At 34.0% G+C, this 25,849-nt stretch overlaps 1 protein-coding gene across 3 annotated transcripts in view; it reads left to right on the forward strand.

The window, feature by feature from the left end:
- LOC149771129 (uncharacterized) overlaps positions 1-25,849 on the forward strand; it is a 143,865-nt gene that overhangs the window by 95,810 nt on the left and 22,206 nt on the right. For all 3 annotated transcript variants that reach the window (XM_089948836.1, XM_089948838.1, XM_089948837.1), the window contains 2 exons: positions 3,129-3,294; positions 16,039-16,176. In XM_089948836.1, the coding sequence (XP_089804962.1) occupies positions 3,129-3,294; positions 16,039-16,176 (304 nt within the window). The remainder of the gene's footprint in view (positions 1-3,128; positions 3,295-16,038; positions 16,177-25,849) is intronic.

Raw genomic sequence — 25,849 nt, forward strand, 5'->3', positions numbered from 1 at the left:
AAAACAATTAATCTTTTTAGAAATCCAAATGATTTGAATAAAAATTAAAATATAGCTCCAAACTGGTCAAAAACACACTTTCCAGTGTAAAAGCCTAACTGAGAAAAATCTCTATAAACAAAGGTTATACAGTAACTTGAGATGCAAAACAGATTCGCTAATGAGGGTCACGCGATCACATTCTAGAATGATTTAGAAGGTATCTACAAGTCTAATGGCACGTAGTCTGGTACAGCCTTGATTTCACCACCACCATTCACATGCCAAAAATGAATATATAAAAAAAGAAGTTGTTTACTTGTTTCTCAGTGATTTCTGAATCAAGGTTGGAAACTAAGTCAAAAATAGAAACAGTATTTCTGTTATTACGTATTTATGAAAAGATTCTGGTCAAACTGAATTTTCTGGAAAATATCAAATTCCTAGTAAACAGAATTACATTACATTGATATATAATGAAATTAAAAATAAAAAAAAGTAAAACTTGCAAACAGACAATTAAATTAAATCAAATATAAATTAAATGAAATATACATAACATATGGTATGTAAATTTTTTTATTTGTTTAAAAATGTAACTGTTTCTCAAGATCTGTAAGAGGACAAGAAAAAACAATTTCTGCCGAAAATAAATGATTAAACATCTGAGAGTTTTTTTTATGTTAGTTGAATTATCATCAAGATGTCCTTTATCTCTGAACATTTATGATTAGTTCGCATTAATTTTCATCAGCGACATCTTTGAGATGGACTGTATCATCCAGTGTCAATGAATGTTAAGTTAGTTTTTTACTCAGGATTTAAAAAAGAAGAAATGGCCTTACTTTGGATTCCAGGAAAGTATTTTTGGCCAAAAGAGCACCGGTCCCATCCAGGAACTCTTGATAAGCTTTGTTACTTTAGGATAAAACACTGGGATATGACAAAAATGTATCTTTGCATTCTATTAGGAAAGATTTTCTTAAGTAAAGGAGTAAGATTTCACACAAATAGTAGAATATAACTTGATTCTCAATAATAAAAAAAACATAGTAAGCATCAGTGATCTCCATTTATTTGCAGTACAGTCTGTATGTAGTTCCCTGTCATGAGGCAGTTAAGTCTATAATGAAAAGGTAACCTTTTAGAAGAGGTGGCTGTCATTAGGAAAACAAAATAGTACAAACACACTGATAAAGGACTTCATTGTAGTCCGTATAAAGAGGCAAGCTATTAATCCAATTATTATTACTGATACAGGTTCTTTAGTTGTCGGTTTTTGTTGCTTTGATAATTACTAGCCATCATTATGCCAGTAATTTTCTAGACGACAAAAGCTAACTGGAAATGCAGTATTGTTCAGCTGAAATCAGCACAACAGTGTCAGATTTGCTTCAAAGTAAAAATGATATGATAGCCTTTCTGCCCTCTTCTGCATAGATTATGAAATACATTAAGTCAACCACATGACACACACACTTTCTTTGTAAAAACAGAATATTTTCATGTAAAAGCATCACCTTAATTTGACATTGGTAATGCTATAGTGGTAATTGGGGGAAAAAGCTGCTGCAAACCTGCAAAATGTCATCTGTGAGAAAGACAGAGATTCTTCATTTAGAAGGAAACATTTAAGTAATTTCATGAAAAGAAGAGTTCTAAAGAATCTTTGCTGAGAAATCTGACATCACTGACTTAAATAAACAACATTGTCAAAAATAAAGAAATCTAACAAATGAAAGACTCAAATATACAATATAAACAAATACGTAGAAATCGGACATATGAAAGACTCAAACAACGGCATAAAAAATATCTAGAAATCGGACATATGAAAGACTGAAGCAACATCATAAAAAATATTTAGAAATCTGACATGAAAGACTCAAATTTAAAAGCATTGTCAAAAATATAGAAATCTGACATATCCAAGACACAAATAAATAGTGTTGTCAAAAATATAGAAATCTGACATAAGAAAGACTCAGATGAACAACAGTGACAAAAATGTAGAAATCTGACATATCAAAAACTCAAATTAAGAAACCATGTCAAAAATGGAGAAATCTGATATATCAAATACTCAAATTAAGAAACCTTGTCAAAAATATAGAAATCTGCCATATCAAAGACTCAGATAAACAACATTATCAAAATATAGAAATCTGACACATGAAAGTCTTGAATAAACAACATTATCAAAAATATAGAAATCTGACATGAAAGCCTTGAATAAACAACATTATCAAAAATATAGAAATCTGACATGAAAGTCTTGAATAAACAACATTATCAAAAATTTAGAAATCTGACATGAAAGTCTTGAATAAAGAACATTATCAAAAATATAGAAATCTGACATATGAAAGTCTTGAATAAACAACATTATCAAAAATATAGAAATCTGACATAAAAGTCCTGAATAAAAAACATCAGAAATGCAGAAATCTGACATCAGAAACACTAATAAACAACACTGTCAAAAATATAGACAATATTCTGCATCAGTGGGAAAAAGAAATCGATGGAGAAAGAAAGATTGTTACAGCTGATGTCTGTATCATGAATTTACTGACAAGGTGCATGATCATTGTTGGTCATTGTTCATAATTAATTAAAGGAAATAATAGAAGTATTTTCACACTGATAACATGCATTTGATGTTTAAATGAAAATATTAAATATTTCAAAGTTAGATTGTCATTCTTTATATGTGACTATTATTCTCATTTTTACGACCCCTCTCTATAAAGGCCACACATCTTATAAGATTACTTCACTGATGCAGAAAGAGTGACTAAGAAGATGGGGACCACAGTAGAAATGCACTACTTTGCTGGACAAGTGGCCTCATGTTAAGGTTTGGCCTTTATTGAATGGGGGCATCCAAAGGCAAATGGGAGGTGTATGACTCTTGTTATTTAGTATAATTTCAATTTGCAGGCCTGGTTACGGTCATGTCAACATTAATAGGGTTATGTAGGTTAGTGGAAGTGAAAGAAAAGAAAGTTTAATTGCAAAGTAGAAATACAACAAAGTTAATTACAAATCAGAAGCTATTGGCTTTTGACCACTGAATTAAAGTAGATCTATTAATTCACAGTTCTGATGCAATGTCTATTCTAACCTTGACTCTTCCTTTATTTTAGGTGGCAGAAATATTAACCAGTATGGTCGTGAGTTTACAAATGGCCGACCCCTTCCTGATCACCTCAGGGTTCAGATTCTGCAGCTAGCGCTACAGGGCATTCGGCCATGTGAGATCAGTCGTCAGCTTCAGGTGTCTCATGGCTGTGTCAGCAAAATCCTTAACAGGTAGGATCTCGGTTCTAAATTATTCCTGTTTTTTCCTTCCCAATTTGACTTCTCTGATGGTCTAAGTGATTCTATTACAGAGGTGGGCAAACTTTACAGTGCAAGTGCCGCATACACAAATTTATACCTTGTCGCGGGCTGCATAGTTTATTAAGTAAAATAATTAATATTTGAAATATCAAAAACAAAAGGTTTTTCTAAATAATATCATAATTAATTTTCAGTTGTTAATATGTTGTTAATATTTGAAAATTTAAACTTCATAAGAAGCACATTTATTTGATAAACAGAGTAACATAAACAGAGTCAGTACAAATGATGACTTGTTCCTAGGCCGCATGAAAACCCTTGGCGGGCCGCATGCAGCCCACGGGCTGTAGTTTGCCCACCCCTGGGTTATAGTGTCCTTAACAGATGGGACCTCAGTTCCAAATGATTCCTGTCTTTCCTTTCCTGATTTACCTAGGTACAGTATGCAATTGAAGGTAAATTTCTGTTGTATTTATCAATTTTAATTTTGAAATTTTCCAGTATAATCTCATAATCTCAATTGTCAAATCAATGAATTTGATTTTTGTTTTGGTTTTGGTCAATTTAGTAACAGTCATGTCTTTGGTGTCGATATATTGCTTGAGATCTTTTAAAATGAACGTAATTTATTAAGTATGAATCTGTGCCGACTCAAGCATGCAAGAGTAGGTCGGTAAATTGGAATAGCATATGGTACCGGTAATTATATCCTTTTGGGGTAAATTTATGTTAAAGTGTGTGCATGTGTGTGTGCAAAAATATCATTCATTTATTTAAGTTTAAAAAGTTCAGTTAAATAGCATTTAAACGGGGTAAGTTTGTTTTAGTTAAATATTTCTAGTACAGTTTGTATCTGCCTATTTCATGTCAGTTTTTACTCATAATTTTGAGAACGTTAATTTGTCACTTCTTAAAAGACCAGGAAGTTATCAGGTTAGGAGAAGGGTGTTCCCAGTATGAAAGAGATTCCTTTCTTATGTTTTTTCTGTTTTCTCTTTTAAGTGTATATTATCAAATATTTACTCTAACTTTTTGGGCAATGAATACAACTCACACAGTTGAACAAAAATTAGTTTCCAAATTTCAGCAAAGCATATTTTTGTTGCAAATTTGTTTGATGACCTGAATCTCTGTAAAATAACTAATCTCTCATCATACAATATTCCCCATAAAATGTGTGTTTATTGTGGTTGGTAGGTCCACTGATCATGCACAAGTAGATATTATGGGATGGTCTATTGTCCATTGTCTGTCTATCTGTAAGCACAAGTGTGTTATCCCTACTCCTTCTAAACTACTTGTAGGATTGCCATGAAACTTAACACACACTGATCCCACGCTCGACTTGGTTTTAAATGAAAATGGTGCTGTTCAGACTTTATGGTTACCATAGTGACTGTCTTGAAAGATCTTGTTATCACTAGTTCTCCTGAATGGATGGTTGTCATATCAACATGAGGTTTTCACTGAAAAGACTTCATATGATGTTGTCCTAAATGAAAATAGTGCTGATCTGTCATTAAAGATGCCAACGGGTACCTGGGTGCTCAGGTACATGCCTATTGATAACAATCCGGGTAATAAAATGAACAACCAGGTACCCGTTTAAAAAAAACGTTTTCCAAGTTCAGATCGAGACACAGAATAATGATTACATTTTGAGGTTTGTGTTGTGTGCACATTTATTCATCATCACAGGGGCCCTTATGGCTGCTTACAATTTTCTTGTCACACATGTACTGTATAATAATACAAGGAAGGGCACTTCTCTCCTTTCTCACACAACCTATTTAAGAATCAACACTGATATTTCAAGCTAGACCATCTTAACTTCGTGCCCATCCATGGTTCATGCGTTATTTTTCTTGCAACTTAAACATGTTTGTTTTGAGATCATGATAACAAGTACTGATTACAAAATATTCAATGAAATAAAATTAAAATACTTACTACAATTCAGATAAAAGAAAGCACAATAGAAACATCCAGTTTAACTAATGCCCTTTTGCCTTTAAGTTTGTGCTCCTGGAGTGAGTGTTAACTGTTCAAGTCAGGGCATTGTTCACATGTTTGTTTACTGGACCTTGTTTTTAGCAGGAAACCGAAGACATATATTTTTGTCATGGCAAAGGCAACATAAAAACTTTGTTACCATAAGATGCACCACAGCAGTCTCAAACACGCAGCCTACAGGCAGCATGTGGTCTGCCAAGCTGTATCCTATGGCCTGCAAAATGATTGGTGTCGCAAGGTGTCAAGAGAGATAACAAAGGTGGTGTGGCCCTTGGGCCATTGAAAATGCCCTCATGCAGCCCTCAGGGTGGCTTGAGTTTGAGACCCAATTTATACCTTATTAGGAAAAATTAACAAAATAGACAACTATATAGAATGAAATTTTTCACAGAAATATTTAAATAAAAGGGAAAATTCTTTATTATTTAATAACACTGAAAAAATCTAATTAAAATACACCATGTTTGTAAATATGGTAATTTTTGCCTGAATTTTAAATGAAAAAGTTCAGAGAAAACAGAAAAGATTTTTGAATGTGAAACCGCTTGTCATAGATTCATTCTTATTTGAAAATAAATGGCACCAGATATCATAAAAAAAACAGGCTGTATCGATGTGACCGATGGAAGATATATGACTGATAAATGTTAATAACTATGATTATACCTCTCTAGTGGGTTGGCATGTGTGAACCCACAACAAAGCAGTTCCGGTTCACATTTAATACAATTTACCTTTGATCAGGTACCTGGGTAACTGTTAGGATTGATGGTTACCCAGTATAAATTTCCCAAAATTTTGACATCTCTATCTGACACCCAATATGGCCACCATATCAGTGATCTTGAGGGTCATATTAGGTACTCCTCCTGAATGAAATGTCATATTCACATTCAATTTTCACCAGATATCTTATGATTTCTAGTTGGTCCTAAATGAATATGGTGCTGCTCACACATCCATTATGGGTGCCACAGCAGACATTTTGAAAATACTGTTAGAAGTATTAATCCTGAATGGATGGTTTTATGAGCATTTTTACTGAAAGACTTCTTATAAAGTCTTGTTGGTCATAAGTGAAAATAGTACCAATCAAACATCCAGTATGACCACCACAGTAGTTATGTTGAAAATCATCTCATCATTGTGTTAAGGTCACTTCAGGCAACACAGCAGTTGTAGTGTTCCTTGTGCTTCCTCTCTTTTTTGGAAGTCTGGGTCTTCCTCTGGTTTTATAATTATATTTATATAACGGTTTTAAACTTTTATATGTTTACATTTTCTGAAAGATATTAAATAGCCATAATTCAGCCATGATGACCAAATCGGTTATTTGTTGGTTGGTGGCATATCAGCACTTTAATGACTATTTAATGCCAAGGTAGTAAGTTTAAAGAAGTTCCTTGCTCTTTGACACACTACAGCAGCTGACCCTGGTATTTATGGGTCAGTTTTAAACCTGCAATTTTTTTAAATTACAAGTCAAGGTTGAAAGTCAGATCAATATGGAATTTTCACCATTTTTCATCAAATGAATATGGAGTTGTTCCAAGTAAAATTGGTGCCAATCTTGCATGCATTATGGCAACCATGAGGAGCATCATGATTAATCTTTTTTTGTGTTTGTTGTTTCCATATCAACAAGCAAGGGATTTTCACCAAAAGACTCATTATGATGTCTAGTTGGTTTTAAATGAAATTCAAAATATGGTCTCCATGGCAGCCATCTTGAAAATTTTGTTATTGCTTAGAAATATCACAAATTGTTTTTACTCCTGACAGTTAAAAAGATGAAACAGTTTTACCCAGAAAATTATTTTTGGACTTTAGCATGTTAGTTACTTGGAAGGACTCTTGTTTGAGGGACTCTTGCTTTCCTGTGCTGAGATATCATTTATTGCTACACACAATCTAGTTTTAGTTTTGAACATCTTAATTCTTGTTGAAATAACAGAAAATTACATCTCCATCTCTTCATATCAAATGGGGTTTTCACCTAAAGACTTCCTGTGATATCTAGTTGGACCTAAATGAAAATGTTGCTGCCTGTACATCCAAGATGGCCACTACAGTGTAAATCTTTAAAACCTTCCTGTTTCTACTCCATCTTATTATATGGTCATATCAACATCGTGCCATGTCTACCACAGCAGCCATCATTAAAATCTTGCAGTTGCTTATCTTGAATGGAAAATCATTTTGACATGGATAAACACAGCACTAACTTTGTGTTCAGGTTGACGGTCTATTTGACTGAGCCGCAAATGTATGTAATTTTTCAGTGTCAAGCAGATGACTGACTCTTCCAGTAAGTAACTGACCTTAATCCCATAGCTTGTTTTAACACATGACAACCCATGGATTTTGCAGCAAGTGTGGTACAGTGGCAAGTAACAGAGGGTGGTTATTTGACCTTGCGGCACAATGGACATGTGTTCAGTTGCAATCTTTAAAAGATTTCACAAGTTGTATGATGAAAACTTTTCTTACAAAGCTCAAGCTCTGTTTCTAAATAAGCATCCACATGTCAGTGAGGCCCAATAAAGGGAGTTATGTGATATTTATGTTGACTAGACAATGACGATTTACTAGATGACATTGGAAGATTTCAGAACTTTTAGACAATAAGGATGAATTCTTGGACTTTGTAGTAGAAGACTTTAGGTAGTGATATTTATCAGACATTGTGAATTTAAAAGAATGCAGACTTAACTTCAGGTTTGTACAGATTTAATACTAATTTCATTTGATCAGGTATCCTGGTAACCATTTGTGATCCATGGGTACCCTGTAGAAGTTTTCAAAAAATTTGATGGCTTTAGCTGTCACAAGGAACATCTTTCAAATCTTGTTATCATTACTACTCCTGAATGGATGCTCATATCAACATGGGGTTTTCACCAGAGCACATCTAATGATGTCTGGATTTTCATGAATAAAAATGTTGCCAATCTTACATCCAATATACAGGCCACAGTGACTAATTTCAGTATTTTGTTATTATTTAAATATATCAGAGATGGTTTCAACACACAGAAGTTAAATAAGAAATGGTCTTATCTAGAATTCTTGAAAATATTTTTGGCCAGTTGAGTGTTGGTCTTATCTTCAATTTTTGGAAATTCATTTCAGCCAGAAGAGCAAAAGTCCTTTCAAGGTACTCTTGTTTCTTGAAGAGTTCAGATAAACTCTTCAGACTCCAGTACTTGTGATTGAACCTATTTTCAGCCCATGAGGATCAAAAGATGCAGTTTCAGTATTGCACCTTGAGTTGATGCATCTGCGTCTCCCACTCTCACCCCAAATTTAAAACAAATTGCACATCATGACTGTACGTATAGCATCCCTGACAGCCCAGCTAAGGTATAGCACTGTAATTTTAAACAAACAAAAAAAGATATATGAAAGGGAAGTATGGTTGTGTTACTTTTTCACTCCAGTCATTGACTTAAAATAAACTACTACACTGCCAAGACCTTGACAAGGCTTGTCGGCTAAGTGCAGGCAGAGTGAATTATTGATTTTGTTTCGGTTCAGCAAATCATAATTACAAGCTGTCTTTGTTGCAAATCAAATAAAGATCAAATGTGTGACTAATTGAAGTTTGCCGAGACAAGCCAAGATCTATGAATGTCATGGGGTAAATTTCACACCTGAATGAGTGTATATCTTAATCTAGGCTTTATATGTTCCACCTGGAAATAGTTTATGCAGGGTATGAAAGGAGCTCATGGTGAACATAATAATTGGAACCAGTGGGTTTTCGTCTCCTATTGACTTAATTTTACCAGCAACAACAATGCAGATCGTTCCAGATCATTTGGCGTAAATAGCAAGCATTTTGTACATCAGAAAGAGGACTTGTACTCGCACAGTTAGAGTCGGTTATTCCAGTGATTTTTATTATGGGCTGACTCCTCTGTGTAATTTTGTTTTGTTGGTCAAACATGAGCAGCATTATCCGAGTACCTAATGAGGCAGGTTTATGACAAATTAAATAGGGAAATTGCAAGCGGTGCATCACTTTTGTGGAAATTATATTACAAAAGCAAGCATAAATTGAATAATGCTGCCTTAAATGTATGAAAGGTTCTCAAAGAAAATGCAATCTGGACTGAAACCTTTGCACATACTGTGAAGAAAGAAAAAAATATTGATCTTTTTCACTACTGTGTTTCTGTCTGACTGCTGTCAATATCTTTCTATGTAAGCCATCCAGGGGAAGAAAAAATTTCAAAGTCCATTTATATCCCTGGGCCACAGCTTTGAAAATCTGGTTGCCTGACAGATTTTTCTTGTTGCCCAGTAAATTACTGTGGATACCACCAGATTGTTGTAATCCAAAATTGTAATTATTGCTGCTGGACATTGTTTACCCAGAAATGTATGTGGTAGCCAGATATTTGTGAAATTTAATGTTAAAAAGTTTAAAGGAGGTATATAATTTTTTATGTGCTGAATTGTTTAATATGCTGAGAAATAGGTTAAATTTATTTCATTAAATTTATTTCATTTTAGTGTTCTAGATTATATTTATTTCATTTTTTGTGTTCTAGGTTATATTTATTTCATTTTAGTGTTCTATGTTATATTTATTTCATGTTAGTGTTCTAGGTTATATTTATTTCATGTTAGTGTTCTATGTTATATTTATTTCATGTTAGTGTTCTAGGTTATATTTGTTTCATTTTAGTGTTCTAGGTTATATTTGTTTCATTTTAGTGTTCCATGTTATATTTATTTCATTTTAGTGTTATAGGTTATATGTATTTCATTTTAGTGTTCTAGGTTATATTTATTTCATTTTAGTGTTCTAGGTTATATTTTTTTCATTTTAGTGTTCTTGGTTATATTTATTTCATTTTAGTGTTCTAGGTTATATTTCATTTTAGTGTTCTAGATTATATTTATTTCATTTTAGTGTTCTAGGTTATATTTATTTCATGTTAGTGTTCAAGGTTATATTTATTTAATTTTAGTGTTCTTGGTTATATTGATTTCATTTTAGTTTTCTAGGTTATATTTATTTCATTTTAGTGTTCTATGTTATATTTATTTCATTTTAGTGTTCTAGGTTATATTTCATTTTAGTGTTATAGGTTATATTTCATGTTAGTGTTTTAGGTTATATTTCATTTTAGTGTTCTAGGTTATATTTAGTTCATTTTAGTGGTCTAGGTTATATTTCATTTCAGTGTTCTAGGTTATATTTATTTCATTTTAATGTTCTAGGTTATATTTCATTTTAGTGTTCTATGTTATATTTGTTTCATTTTAGTGTTCTATGTTATATTTGTTTCATTTTATGTTCTATGTTATATTTATTTCATTTTAGTGTTCTAGGTTATATTTCATTTTAGTGTTCTAGGTTATATTTCATGTTAGTGTTTTAGGTTATATTTCATTTTAGTGTTCTAGGTTATATTTATTTCATTTTAGTGTTCTAGGTTATATTTCATTTTAGTGTTCTAGGTTATATTTATTTCATTTCAGTGTTCTAGGTTATATGTATTTCATTTTAGTGTTCTAGGTTATATTTGTTTCATTTTAGTGTTCTATGTTATATTTGTTTCATTTTAGTGTTCTATGTTATATTTGTTTCATTTTAGTGTTCTATGTTATATTTATTTCATTTTAGTGTTCTAGGTTATATTTGTTTCATTTTAGTGTTCTATGTTATATTTGTTTCATTTTAGTGTTCTATGTTATATTTGTTTCATTTCAGTGTTCTAGGTTATATTTATTTGATTTCTGTGTTCTATGTTATATTTGTTTTATTTTAGTGTTCTGTGTTATATTTATTTCATTTTAGTGTTCTATGTTATAATTGTTTCATTTTAGTGTTCTAGGTTATATTCGTTTCATTTTAGTGTTCTATGTTATATTTGTTTCATTTTAGTGTTCTAGGTTATATTTCATTTTAGTGTTCTATGTTATATTTGTTTCATTTTAGTGTTCTATGTTATATTTGTTTCATTTTAGTGTTCTATGTTATATTTGTTTCATTTTAGTGTTCTATGTTATATTTATTTCATTTTAGTGTTCTAGGTTATATTTCATTTTAGTGTTCTAGGTTATATTTATTTCATTTCAGTGTTCTAGGTTATATTTATTTCATTTTAATGTTCTAGGTTATATTTCATTTTAGTGTTCTATGTTATATTTGTTTCATTTTAGTGTTCTATGTTATATTTGTTTCATTTTAGTGTTCTACTTCATTCTTAACTAGTTTTCTCTCAAACTAAATGTATTTATTTATAAAAATGATTTGTTTTGTTGTTACAAAATTTGTTAAAGAATTTCACCCAAAAAATACTTTTATTTTTGTTTTTATGCCAGTGTGCTTTAAAACACATAGCACTAAGCAGGCATTTCTGGTCAGGCCTGAGGGTAAAGTTTTATTTGACTAGGTCTTCAAACAAATGTTGGAGGATGATAAACAGGGTTAGTTGTGGTTGCTTGTGTATTTTATCGTTTTAGTTTTATCAAGGCCTTGGCTATGGATATTTTGTTTTAAAGGTCTTGTACATGACAATGCACCAACACGTGATACAGTTAAAAAGAATACGATGCCTGACAATGATGTAATGCCTATAGTATAGACCTGGAGGCAGTCATTCAATTATTAGGTTTTTATGAATCTGGGAGAGAATGTAGATGTCTTTGTCAGTGAACCAGTCAAGGGAGGTAGCTTTCACACTGTCTGTCTTGTGCTTTGTGGCTTTAGATTGTTCAAACAGCTAGGAGGATATGACAAAAAAATAATATCATGGGATAATTGAGGGCACCTTACATCCAATGTCTGATGTAAAGTTAGAAAATGGTCATTTGAAATGATGCATTTATTGGCAATTTTAGGATTCTGATTGTCCTGATTGTGATTATTTTGATGTTACAATCATGCAACATCAGCTTCTACAGACCGCTCTGGTGGCCTAGTGGTTAGAGCATCCGCCTTGGATGCGGGAGGTCATGGGTTTGATCCCTGGCCGAGTCATACCAGAGACTTAAAAAATGGTACTAACAGCTGCCTCGCTTGGCGTTCAGCATTAAGAGGTTAGTGTTAGGACTGGTCGGCCTGGTGTCAGGATAATGTGACTGGGTGGGACATCATGCTACATGTCTGCGGCATGATGCCCCACTGCTAGACATCACTATAAACTGCCACATTGCAGACATCATAGCGATATGACTGAAAAATTTTTAAAGCTACGTTAAAAATCAAAATCACATCACACATCACATCAGCTTCTACAACGGACTTGTTTTTAATAAAAATGTGAGCATGTTAATTTTTAAAAGGTATCACTGTGGTTTTCTGAAGATTCAGAATAATATTTGTGATAAAGAATTCTCGTCTTTGCTCTTCTAAAGGAAATTTTTTTTAAAAAATTGTAACTGTCAGTTTGTATGAAAGGTATCAGATATATTTAGATAAGGGCTGTCTTTATGGTGATGATGGTTCGAGTTATCTCACAGATTCACTCAAGCAGAGTTTTATCATTTCTTCAGTAGCTCATGCAAAATAACAGCTCATGTTTTGCACTAGATTTGTGCCATAAGATAGCATTTCAATAGACATAAAGCTGAAGCCATTTACTTCTTTTGCTGTACTATGCAATTCATGCAGAATTATTTCACCATACAATTATATTTAAGTACCATTCAAAATTTAGTTTGTAAATTTATGGCTAACACAATCATTAAGCTGCTGTTTCCTTTCTTTAAACTCTCTATACTGATATTGTATTTCTTTTAAGCAAATAATGGAATGGGCAGCAGTTTGTATGTGTTGGTTTTGTGTATTTATGATTACACAGATCTTGTCAGAAGTTAAAACCTTGAGGAGAAATCTTCAGAAATAGTTTTGATTGATTTCTTCACTGAATTGTGATTTGCTATTGAAATTTAATTGGAATTCAAAATAATAATCTTTACAGTGGTCTTTGGTCCAAAATGAGCTTTCATATTCATTATTTGAGACCTAATTTTTTTAAATAAAAAATTGACAAATATGTGTTCAAATTTTACATACTGTTATTGCTTCCAGAATGTAATATGTGTTACAAGTGTTCATTGTGATTTATTGGAGATCTCAGAAATAACATTGTGTCACACACAGAATAATGTTCAGTTATACCTACCGAAAGAACTCAATGACTTTAAGTTGACTGAAACTTAATTGGGTTTTGGGAGATTTTTTTTTTGTAACGTCGGTGATATTTCTTCACAGCATAGTCTTTAAAGCTTCTGTGTCCTGGCTTTCCAGCCACATCAAAGCTTCTGTGTCCTGGCTTGCCAGCCACATCAAAGACTTGGTGTCCTGGCTTTCCAGCCACATCAAAGTTTTGTTGTCCTGGCTTTCCAGCCACATCAAAGACTCAGTGTCTTGGCTTTCCAGCAACATCAAAGACTCAGTGTCCTGGCTTTCCAGCAACATCAAAGCCTCTGTGTCTTGGCTTTCCAGCAACATCAAAGCCTCAGTGTCCTGGCTTTCCAGACACATCAAAGCCTTGGTGTCCTGGATTTCCAGCCACATCAAAGATTTTTGGTGTTCTGGCTTTCCAGCCACATCAAAGACTTGGTGTTCTGGCTTTCCAGCCACATCAAAGCCTCAGTGTCCTGGCTTTCCAGACACATCAAAGCCTCGGTGTCCTGGCTTTCCACCCACATCAAAGACATGGTGTTCTGGCTTTCCACCCACATCAAAGACTTAGTGTTCTGGCTTTCCAGCAACATCAAAGCCTCTGTGTCCTTGCTTTCCAGCAACATCAAAGACTCGGTGTCCTGGCTTTTCTAGCCACTTCAAAGACTATGTGTCCTGGCTTTCCAGCCACATCAAAGACTCACTGTTCTGGCTTTCCAGCCACATCAAAGACTTGGTGTTCTGGCTTTCTGGCCGCATCAAAGCCTCAGTGTTCTGGCTTTCCACCCACATCAAAGCCTTAATATCATGGCTTTCCAGTCACATCAAAGACTTTGTGTTCTGGCTTTCCAGCAGCATTAAAGACTTGGTGTCCTGGCTTTCCAGCCACATCATAGCCTCTGTGTCTTGGCTTTCCAGTCACATTAAAGTCTCTGTCACCTGACTTCCCAGCCACATCAAAGACTCGGTCTACTGGCAGTCCAGCCACATTAAAGCCTCTGTCACCTGACTTCCCAGCCACATCAAAGACTCGGTGTACTGGCAGTCCAGCCACATTAAAGCCTCTGTCACCTGACTTCCCAGCCACATCAAAGACTCGGTCTACTGGCAGTCCAGCCACATTAAAGCCTCTGTCACCTGACTTTCCATGCACATAAAGACTCGTCCTGACTTTCCAGTGATGTAAAAGCCTGAGTGTCTGGCTTCCTAGTGATGTCAAAGCCTCACTGTTCTGACTTTCCAGTGACATCAAATCCTCATTACTTTGACATGTTGGATTTTTCAGATGTTTCCTTTTTTTCCAGGAACAGATGAGAGAAAGCAGCACCAACTACGTCCTTCATATAACACATAGTACCTGAAAAGATTGATGTTTGTGTTGACAAAATTTATGCAGAATATTCCAACTGTTCTAGATCTGCAAATCGTCTGTATAAATTAAAAGGTTCTCAGTTTAAAAAAAAGTCTTAGCCAGCAGACAAAATTCACAGTCTTAACCAGCAGACAGAATTCGCAAACTTCAGTCTCAACCAGCAGACAAAATTCAGTCTTAACCATTAGACAAAATTCAGTCTTAAACAGCAGACAAAATTCAATCTTAGCCAGCAGACAAAATTCAATCTAACCCAGCTGAAAAAATTCAGTCTTAACCACAGACAAATTTCAGTCTTAGCCAGCAGACAAAATTCACAATCTTAACCAGCAGACAAAAATCAATCTAACCCAGCTGAAAAAATTCATTCTTAACCAGCAGACAAAATTCAGTTTTAACCAGCAGACAAAATTCAGTCTTAACCAGCAGACAAAATTCAGTCTTAGCCAGTAGACAAAATTCAATCTAACCCAGCTGAAAAAATTCATTCTTAACCAGCAGACAAAATTCAGTCTTAACCAGCAGACAAAATTCAGTCTTAGCCAGCAGACAAAATTCAGTTTTAACCAGCAGACAAAATTCAGTCTTAACCAGCAGACAAAATTCAGTCTTAGCCAGCAGACAAAATTCACAATCTTAACCAGCAGACAAAATTCAGTTTTAACCAGCAGACAAAATTCAGTCTTAGCCAGTAGACAAAATTCAATCTAACCCAGCTGAAAAAATTCATTCTTAACCAGCAGACAAAATTCAGTCTTAACCAGCAGACAAAATTCAGTCTTAGCCAGCAAACAAAATTCACAATCTTAACCAGCAGACAAAATTCAATCTAACCCAGCTGAAAAAATTCATTCTTAACCAGCAGACAAAATTCAGTTTTAACCAGCAGACAAAATTCAGTTTTAACCAGCAGACAAAATTCACATTCTTAACCAGCAGACAAAAGTTCATTCTTAACCAGCAGACAAAATTCAGTCTTAGCCAGCAGACAGAATTCACATAAAATAAATACAAAATTTTAGCACTCTATAATATTATGCACTGATTTTGTCCTGTTTTAAAGAATTTTCTTAAAATACTGTTTGCTCATGTTGTACTTACTGTGGCTTTTCTAACTTTCATCTTTATAAAACTATGACATCTTGATATAGTGGTTTCATATTGTTGTATTATATATTTTCAGGTATCGTAAGACAGGGAGCATAAACCCTGGGCAGATAGGTGGCAGCAAGCCAAAGGTCACGACTCCAGATGTGGTCAACAAAGTACGAGTCTACAAAGCTGAAAATCCACAAATGTTTGCTTGGGAAATAAGACAAAAGTAGGTGATTAGTTTGATAATGAACACTAAATCATTTCTTCCTCATTTTTTCTTCTGTGCTCTATTTTTCCCATGAAAAACCTATGCTTGATAAGGCAATCCCTAGATTGTACTGTATTTCAGCACAGCTTTATCCTTTGATTAATTGGGCCCAACCACCACCAACACCATGCCACCCTCTCTCACTTTGCTTGACAATGTTAAAGCAGGCCCTTTCAGTCTTTAATGGGTAAAATATTTCTTGACTATACGATCTAGTTAGAAATGGCAGGGCAGTTGGCCAAGAAATAGAGATTGGTATGATGCTTTCTGATATGCAGAGGTTTCTTTTAGTATTGAAAGCCATACTGCCTGGGAGACAGGCATAATTTGGGCATATTTAAAGACTGTGTGCAAGGCAGGGTTCGCGTGGGTCCTATAATCCTGGAGAAGTTTTGGAATTTAAAAAAATAATGTCTCTCAGGTAACTTGAAAAGTCATAGAATTCACACAATTTTTGAAAAGTCATGGAAAATCCTGACAGTAGAGTTTTAAAAAAAATTGATAGCTGCGAATTTCATAGAACGCTGAGCATGGATGGAAAAAATTTGTTTCAAACATGACACAATTATGATCAATAATGCTAGATACTCTGGTCCTTGAGTTTTGTGAAATGGACCTGAAAAGGTTTTGGAAAAGTCATTGAATTTGTGTTTAATTTTACAGGAACCCGGACAAGGATACTTTCTGTGAAATTATGTCAGCTTTTATTCTTATTTGATTAGAAGAAATCATTTTAAAGAGTTTATAGTTTTAGTAACAGCAAAAGTTGAGAACGGAGTGACATCATTTATAAAAACTGAAACGGCTTTTTTGCAAGATTGCTTTGTGTGTATTTTGGTCAGTTATGTAAAATTGAATATTCTGCTCTGATCTTTTGGAGAAGTTGTTTAAAGATTGGCATCATTTGTTTCACTGTGAAAGGCTCTCTTGCAAGGATGACTTCTGTAAAATGTTAGGTAAATTTTGTTCAGAAGTCATTTCAAACTATTTGTTTTAAGTAATGACAGCCCATATTTGATGGTCAATTGGCATCATTTAAATAAATTTAAAAGGCCTTGATGCCAGGAAGCGTCCTGTCAGATCTGATCAAATTATGCTTGCTGCTTTGGGAGAAAGTCATTAACAAGTATTTTTCTGTTTCTAGTAATGGTGGACATATTTGATGCCCAGATCGGCATCATTTGTACAAAACTGAGAGACCATAATGCTCCCTGCCAAATTTGGTTGAAATTGATACAGTGTCTTTTGAGAAGTTGAAATAGCAAAAGTTGATGGACACATGACAGACGATGTACAATGTACGCCTTACCATAAGCTCACGTGGCCTTATGGCCAGGTAAGCTACAGAGAAAAAAATGAATCATATCATATATACCATTTAGTCTGTATGGGTATTTTTTTAAAATAGCGAAACAAAAAGTGCATATACATTGATGAAAAAAGTGTTTGTAAGCCTAGAAGTTAAATTTAAAAATGTGTTGACATTGAAATTGGACTTTACTAAATTATTGTTGCAGTAATATTAAATAAGCATTGGAAGCATCATAAAGAATGCTAAAAGAAAATGTATAAAACACCTAGGTGGAAAATATTTGCATACATGGAAAAGAGTCACAACTGAGACCAATTAAAAATAATGTCACAAATGAGACCAGTTCATAGCGATTAAATTATTAGGTTTGAAAATGGACAAAAGTATTCACAAAAGTACATGCCATATATATTTGCGAAGAAGACCTGTCCTGATGCAGTGTGGGTAGTGGAAACTCCCACCCTCCAAATTCAGGGGATACACAGCATTTTAGAGGGACAAGGTCTGCTCAGTACTGTCATATATTCCTTGGACATGTACATTACTGCAATAAAAGTTCTATTATTGGCTAAAGTAAGTTCTGCAGACATCAGCATGTTTTAATATCTGGTTAATTGGAAATGAGCTGAACCATGGAACTATCTGTTCTAGATCTTGCTTTTATTTACTGTAAACTTATAATATACCAGCATTTATTATAATATGATAAATACCCATGTTTTCTGAATTACTTTTCTTTCCAAACTAACAAAATCATTAATTTAATGACATTTTGTGTATTTGCATAAATTTAATCGCTTTGTCATTATTTCAGCTCAAAACAGTTTAACTTTTACATGCCATAGGGGAGACTTTAACCTGAAAAACACATTCCACTAATGGCCATCAAACACTTTTCATTACAGTTTATTTGACTATCACAAACGTTAAATGTTTTCATTGCCAGATACGTTATTTTAAAATAGATATCTGTAGATATTTGACTGGGTTCTTCCCCCACCTTTTGCAAAAATTGCAGAAAACCATCAAGCCTATGTTCAGCATTCAGCACTGCAGTTGCAAATTGCACATACCCTTTGCATAATGTGGGTCAATGCAGTTTATTAGGAGTATTCAGTACAATAAACAATGTAGACCCTGGTTTGCTGGCACATTATGTAACAGGTGATCACAGTCTTTGTTGTTTGCAGTTGGACTCAGCTCATAAGTAAGTATATATGCAGTGCATTTTTATGTAAACTGATTAAGCCCTGAAAAAGAAAATCAAGAGTGACTGAAATAACAAGACAAAATGAGTTCCCCTCTCCACCCGTTTTCTCTGTATTGAGGGGTTTGATGAAGGCTTTTATAATGTATGATTTTCATGCATTCTTCAGGTTTTTGGCACATTTATTAGACATTAGTGTGAATACCACAACCACATGTGATGTGATGTGAATTTGATTTTTAATGTAGCTTTAAAACATTTTCAGTCATATCGCTACGATGTCTGCAGTGTGGCAGTTTATAGTGATGTCTAGCACAGGGGCATCATGCCGCAGACATGTAGCATGATGTCCCACCCAGTCACATTATTCTGACACCAGGCCGACCAGTCCTAACACTAACCTCTTAACGCTGAACGCCAAGCGAGGCAGCTGTTAGTACCATTTTTGTAAGTCTCTGGTATGACTCAGCCTGGGATCAAACCCACGACCTCCAGCATCCAAGGCGGACACTAACCACTAGGCCAGCTTGTACACTTGGAAGTTTCATCCTTTGTATATTATGAATATACTATTTTTTTTGTGGGGTACCCATTTTTATTAAAGACCAGTTTTCATACATTTCATGGTTTCTACACACCATGAATCTAATCACCCAGTGAATAACAATTGTTTTGTGGAAACAATAAGACCCTTCCATAGACAACATTTTTAGAATGGATAAAAAATGTCTTTGTTTTGCCTACTATGAAGTAGATATCCACAAAACTAAATGAATTCACAGTATTACAGGTCTTCCTCATTGTAGCAGCCTCATTATAGCATGATTCCATAAATAATGTGGTAACGATGCAGACCTTGTGATGAAAATTAAGCCATTTTATTTTAAACAGTGCAGATCGATATTTTTCAATGTGCCCATGTGATCATATTAATGTAAACGGTCCAGATAGCAATTTTTCAGTGTACCCATGTGATGATATTAATGTAAACAGTCCAGATAGCGATTTTTCAGTGTACCCATGTGATGTTAATGTAACTGGTCCAGATAGCAATTTTTCAATGTATCCATGTGATGTTAATGTAAATGGTCCAGATAGCAATTTTTCAGTGTATCTTTGTGATGTTAATGTAAATGCTCCAGATAGCAATTTTTCAGTGTACCCATGTGATGTTAATGTAAATGGTCCAGATAGCAATTTTTCAGTGTATCCATGTGATGTTAATGTAAATGGTCCAGATAGCAATTTTTCAGTGTATCCATGTGATGTTAATGTAAATGGTCCAGATAGCAATTTTTCAGTGTATCCATGTGATGTTAATGTAAATGGTCCAGATAGCAATTTTTCACTGTACCCATATGATGTTAATGTAAATGGTCCAGATAGCAATTTTATAGTGTATCCATGTGATGTTAATGTAAATGGTCCAGATAGCAATTTTTCAGTGTATCCATGTGATGTTAATGTAAATGGTCCAGATAGCAATTTTATAGTGTATCCATGTGATGTTAATGTAAATGGTCCAGATAGCAATTTTTCAGTGTATCCATGTGATGTTAATGTAAATGGTCCAGATAGCGATTTTTCACTGTACCCATGTGATAATAATGTAAATGGTCCAGATAGCGATTTTTCAGTGTTCCCATATGTTGTAAATGTTACCAGGTTGAAAGTGTTAATCTGTTTCTTGCTTAAAATAATATTGGACAAAATAGAAAACACAAAGTGAAAAAAAATATTTAATTTACATGAACTAAAATTATGATGATTCATTTGACTGTTGTATTATTTATTTTTGCCCAAGACACATGGAATCGTCACATTTTTTATCATTGGTGCTATACCATGTTCAGTACATAATGAATTTTTGTTTATTATTTCCGCCTACACATAATGATAATCAATGCCTAGATCAGAGGTCGACAACCTGTGGCATGCATACCACAGGGTGGCACATCAAGAGCTTTTGTGTGACATGCGAATGGCAGCCAAAAATCTAAATTGTAACAGTGCTACTCTGTTATTGGTGGCACACACTCATTCATTTTGTATTAATCTGGAATAAAGTTGCATGCTATGTATAATAGGTTGATGAACCCATGCCTAGATTGTGCTATTTTACAGTTCAGTTCAGTACATGTTTGGCAATTAGGGGACTAAAAATACAGCACTATTTCCAAACATTTTACTGGCATTTTGTTAAGTTCTCTCCCAATACATGCCGTCATCGATTTTTCGATCATTCACACAGAGCTCCAGTTCTGTACATGATGCAGTCGGCAGTTATGGACCCCAACACATGGTTTTTACAGGTCTTCAAAAACTCTTACATTTAATGTTTGATTAGAAAAGTGGAAATACCCTTGAAAGTCCTTAAATTTGCTTTGGTAAATTTTTCAAGCCCATGACTTTAAATTTACTAATATTTGATTTGTTGTTATTTAAGTGTTTCATTTTGACCTTATTTTTTTTTGGGGGGGGGGAGGATTTACTGAGTGTTATTAATCATTCTAATCATTTATTTTATGACACATTATCTTTATTCTGATACTTTTTGGTAATATCCCTGTCCTTATGGCCAGGCTGTGATAATGTTTTGTACTCATACTTCCCAAAGCTAAGTTTAGATATCTTGATCAGTGAACCAGTCCAAGCAAATGGTGGATGAAGCATGTTGCACACTGACATTGTAATCTAATTTAGCAATGGGAAGGTCATGCTCAATCACAAATCGATCACAAATCCCAGATATTCATTGAATAGAAAATTCAAAGGGGTTGAGTCGATTGTAATATGTGCATTGCATAATAAGTCGATAGTTTGGGGGGAAAATGGGGTGTATGCCTGTTTTTTATGCACATGAAAAGTTCAATATACATATAGTATTGAGCACTTTGGAGTCCTCTGAACAGTCATAGATTCAAAAACAGATTTGGGGAGAATAATGTCACTCAGCTTTTAAGTCTCCCTCCCCAATGCCATGTTTACTTCATATCTCTTTCTTAAGCAATCACAATTAAAGTCCACAGCCTCAGTGAGAAAGTAGAAGCCATAGGGCAGTTATCATTTACCATTCATTCAAACTGTCTTAGGAAAGGATCTTGAACGATCTCAAGAAAAGGAAAAAGAAAAATTGATATGGTCAACTTTTCCTGAAGAAGAAACATGTAGAGATTACACACATACTGTGCAATGACAAAAAGTGCACATGCAGCTGGAAAATTAGTTATGATATTTAGTTGACAGTGCCATTATTGTATATATTTTGATGTTTATATTTCAGAACAAACTTTTCTCATTTCATCTAAAATTTTGAAGATAAATGCAGTAAAAGAGGTTTCAGAATTCAGATGAGTAAGCCCTTGAAAATATAACAAGCCCTTAAAAATACTATAATTTGCCCTTGAAAATATTATTACAAGCCCTTGAAAATATAACAAGTCCTTAAAAATACTATAACTTGCCCTTGAAAATATTATAACAAGCCCTTGAAAATATAACAAACCCTTGAAAATATTATAACTTGCCCTTGAAAATTGTATAACTTGCCCTAGAAAATATTATAAAAAACCCTTGAAAATAGTATAACTTGCCCTTGAAAATATTAAAATATGCCCCAGAAAATGTTATAACAATCCCATGAAAATATTATAACAAGCCCTTTAAAATCTACAGAAAAGTTCTTAAATTTGTTCCTGAGATTTTTTTGTATGAACCATACCAACAAGCAAGGAGAACATTATATGAAATTGTTGTCATTTAACATGAAATATAACTTGCCCAGCAAATCTTTGTACATGTCTCATACTGCCAGGCAAGAAAATTTTTGTGGTTAATTGATTGATTTGTCCACAAGAAAATTACTAATGTGGACAAATTCCATAATAAGCACTAGACCAAAAAAACAAAGCTTTTATTCTCAGTTGGAATATACAATTAAAAACATGGCTTGATATTAAAGGTATCTTGTATTTCCTCATTATGGGCCCTCAGGTGGGATTCACCTAGGTAAAAGCATTTGAACATTGAAAACTGTTTAATTGAATGTTGTCCCTTAAGACTGGATGCATTTTCCATGCTCCATTAAAAGCATAATGTCCTTGAGTGTCAGATTTCCCATGGCAAGAATACTAATCACTCATCTGGGAAAGATAATATCTCAATCTTTTATTTATCCTTGCGCTCTGGCAATTTGTCACTCAGACAATTATTTATAATAGCATGATTTCATGTGGAACATTTACGCACCATAACTTCCAAACAGGTAGCTGTTTATCCTTCGGAAAGATAATATTTACAGGTAATTGAGACTGAATTCAGAGACAGCGTTTGACACGGTTATTTGCACAGTGATGACTAATTGATGGTGGCAGTATGACAACAACAAAAATAAGTGTACTGTTGTTTGTTGAATTCTTTGTAAATAGAGAATGTGTAAAAATGGGAGCTTACCTGTTTTGGCACAAATTTGAGTACCTGATATACTGGATTCAGAACAAAACACCGCCTAATATTTTCCAACATGCTGGGGTTTCTCCAAAGGTCAGGCTAACCTTTAGGGCTACAGATTGTTTGGTCATGGGTCAGGCAAAACTTTGGGGCTACCAGAATGTTTGGTCATGGTTATCATTTTTTTTAACTTTCAGTTGCCCATGTTACTGCATAAAATGTTGACTTTGTCTTCATTTATTCCAGAATATCAAAAATTCAGAAATCATCCACACATGAGAACTATTATGATTTACCTGTGACAACGAAAAATGCAGGCATTACAACTAACACTTTTTTATTCAGTTGCCTTCTCAGGTCTCCTACATTCCAACTACCAGGTTCATTGAATGTCTACTTGGTCCTAAAAAACATGGTGCCAATCAGATTTGTTGACCACATCAGCTAGTTTGAAAATCATTTTACCATTGAAGAATATCAGAGATGGTTTCAACACTCAGCAGTTAATGTGAAGCAATAGTCTTATCTTGAATTCCTGGAAATTCTTTTTGCCCAGGAGAGTGTCAGTCCCTTCAAGGGACTCCTGTCAGTTTTGGTGGACCCTGCTTTCCCATTCTGATTTGTAATGGTAACATTGTTACTTTCTTGTAAGCAAATAGTCATTTAAATCTGCAGATAAGGTACATGTATATAAAAATGTACAGTATGCCTTGCTCATCATATTGCATTTAGGCATCTTTTATTCTGTGAAAACATGTCATATTTTATTTAGGTATCTTTATTATATAAAAACATGTCATATTGCATTTAGGTATATTTTGTTATATGGAAACATGTCATATTGCATTTAAGCATCTTTTATTGTATGAAAACATATCACACTGCATTTAGGCATCTTTTATTGTATGAAAACATCACATTGCATTTAGGCATTTTTTATTGTATAAAAACATGTCATATTGCATTTAAGCATCTTTTATTGTGTGAAAACATATCACATTGCATTTAGGCATCTTTTATTGTATGAAAACATGTCATACTGCATTCACACATCTTTTATTATATGAAAACATGTCTTATTGATTTTGAGGATATTTTATTGTGTGAAAACACTTATGTTGTTGATATTATATATGATAACAATACAGTATTTTACATAGAATAACCTTCTTCTTCTGGATGGACTTTTTTCTGTTACAGATATATGCATACATTTTTTTTTTTATATCTGTTGTTTGTCCCAGGTTGTAGATTTGAAGCCGGAATTAGATAATAAATACATTCCTGGATTCCGGGGGGGGGGGTGTGTGTGTGTGTGTACATGTGGATCACACAAAGATCACATTGAATAGGTTTTTTTTGCATTATGCATTGTACTAAACAAATGTGTTGGACAGCTGTTGCTGCTGTCACACTTGAAGGAAATATTGATTATGTGTACATGACTTCTCCATGTTTATTCATCACATGGACCAATCAAGTACCTACGCAGTTGGATACATTGGATACACTTTATCAGTTATCCCTACAATCAATGATCCTGACAAATCCCCCTGGTTTTTCCTTCACCATTTATTCTGGCCACCATGTATAGCCTATCTTATGCTGAAAACTGGTGTTAAACCCTACAACAGCAACAACAACCAGACAAATCCAGGTGTCATAATAGGTTTGGGTTACTGTATATACTAGCTTATAATTGAAGTCCATCTGCAAGCTCCATGGACCCAGATCTACTGATATGAGTCTCAGCTGTTTTGTTAGGAGTAATCAGTGGAAAAAGCAATGACCCTGATCTGCAGGAAAAAATTTTGATGGCAGATTGGAGTCTATCCTGCTGGCAGCTGGACTCGATTTACACAAGTAGAATGGAATTCGTACCCTTTTTTTTGCCATTGCATAACGAATTCTTTGATTCTGATTCATCATTGATCAGGATATGAAACTCAGTATTTCTGTTAAAAATTAGTCTAGCACAGGTGTAAGAACTTGAACAAGGCCGTAACTTGATTGTGTTACTTGCAAACTGGGTGTAGGTAAGTACATGTAATGTGATGACTGGCAATATGCAACTGGGTAAGACAAAATGGCCAGCTATCTCTGCTTCAATCTTTTATATGCATTATATGTAAACTTTATGATCCAAATATAAGAAATGGTTGTATTTTATATAGAAGAGGTTAACGGTATTATTAGTGGAAATTATCCAACAAAAGAAGTGCTTGATTTTAACTAAACAACAGCAATTCTTCATGCCACAGGATTTGCCCCCCCCCCCCCATGTGTATTTCCTCTTTGCATTGGTTTTAAAATTTGGTTAGGTAGATATATTTTTGTAGTAAATATAACATATATATTATAATGAGTAATATATATAATGTACTAAGCACTTCAAGTATTGACAAAACTGGCTCAGTTAGATGCACAAATCAATTTCGGGAATATTTTTAAAAAATTTATGGAAGGATGGGGAATGCTTGAGTCAGCAACAAAAAGGCAGGGTTGGTTCACCAGCCAGAAACAAATATTTTTTTTTGTTTTAGCCTTTTCTTTATTTGTTTCTGGTCTAAGGGAGGTAACAGCAACTGAACTATTTCACTCTAAACAATCATATGCATGGCAACAATGGTAGCTAAGAAATAGTTACATGTTATTCTTTCAAA

Source organism: Sinohyriopsis cumingii, unplaced genomic scaffold (genome assembly GCF_028554795.1).
Source record: "Sinohyriopsis cumingii isolate HCF-2022 unplaced genomic scaffold, ASM2855479v2 utg002115l, whole genome shotgun sequence".
Taxonomy (NCBI): domain Eukaryota; kingdom Metazoa; phylum Mollusca; class Bivalvia; order Unionida; family Unionidae; genus Sinohyriopsis; species Sinohyriopsis cumingii.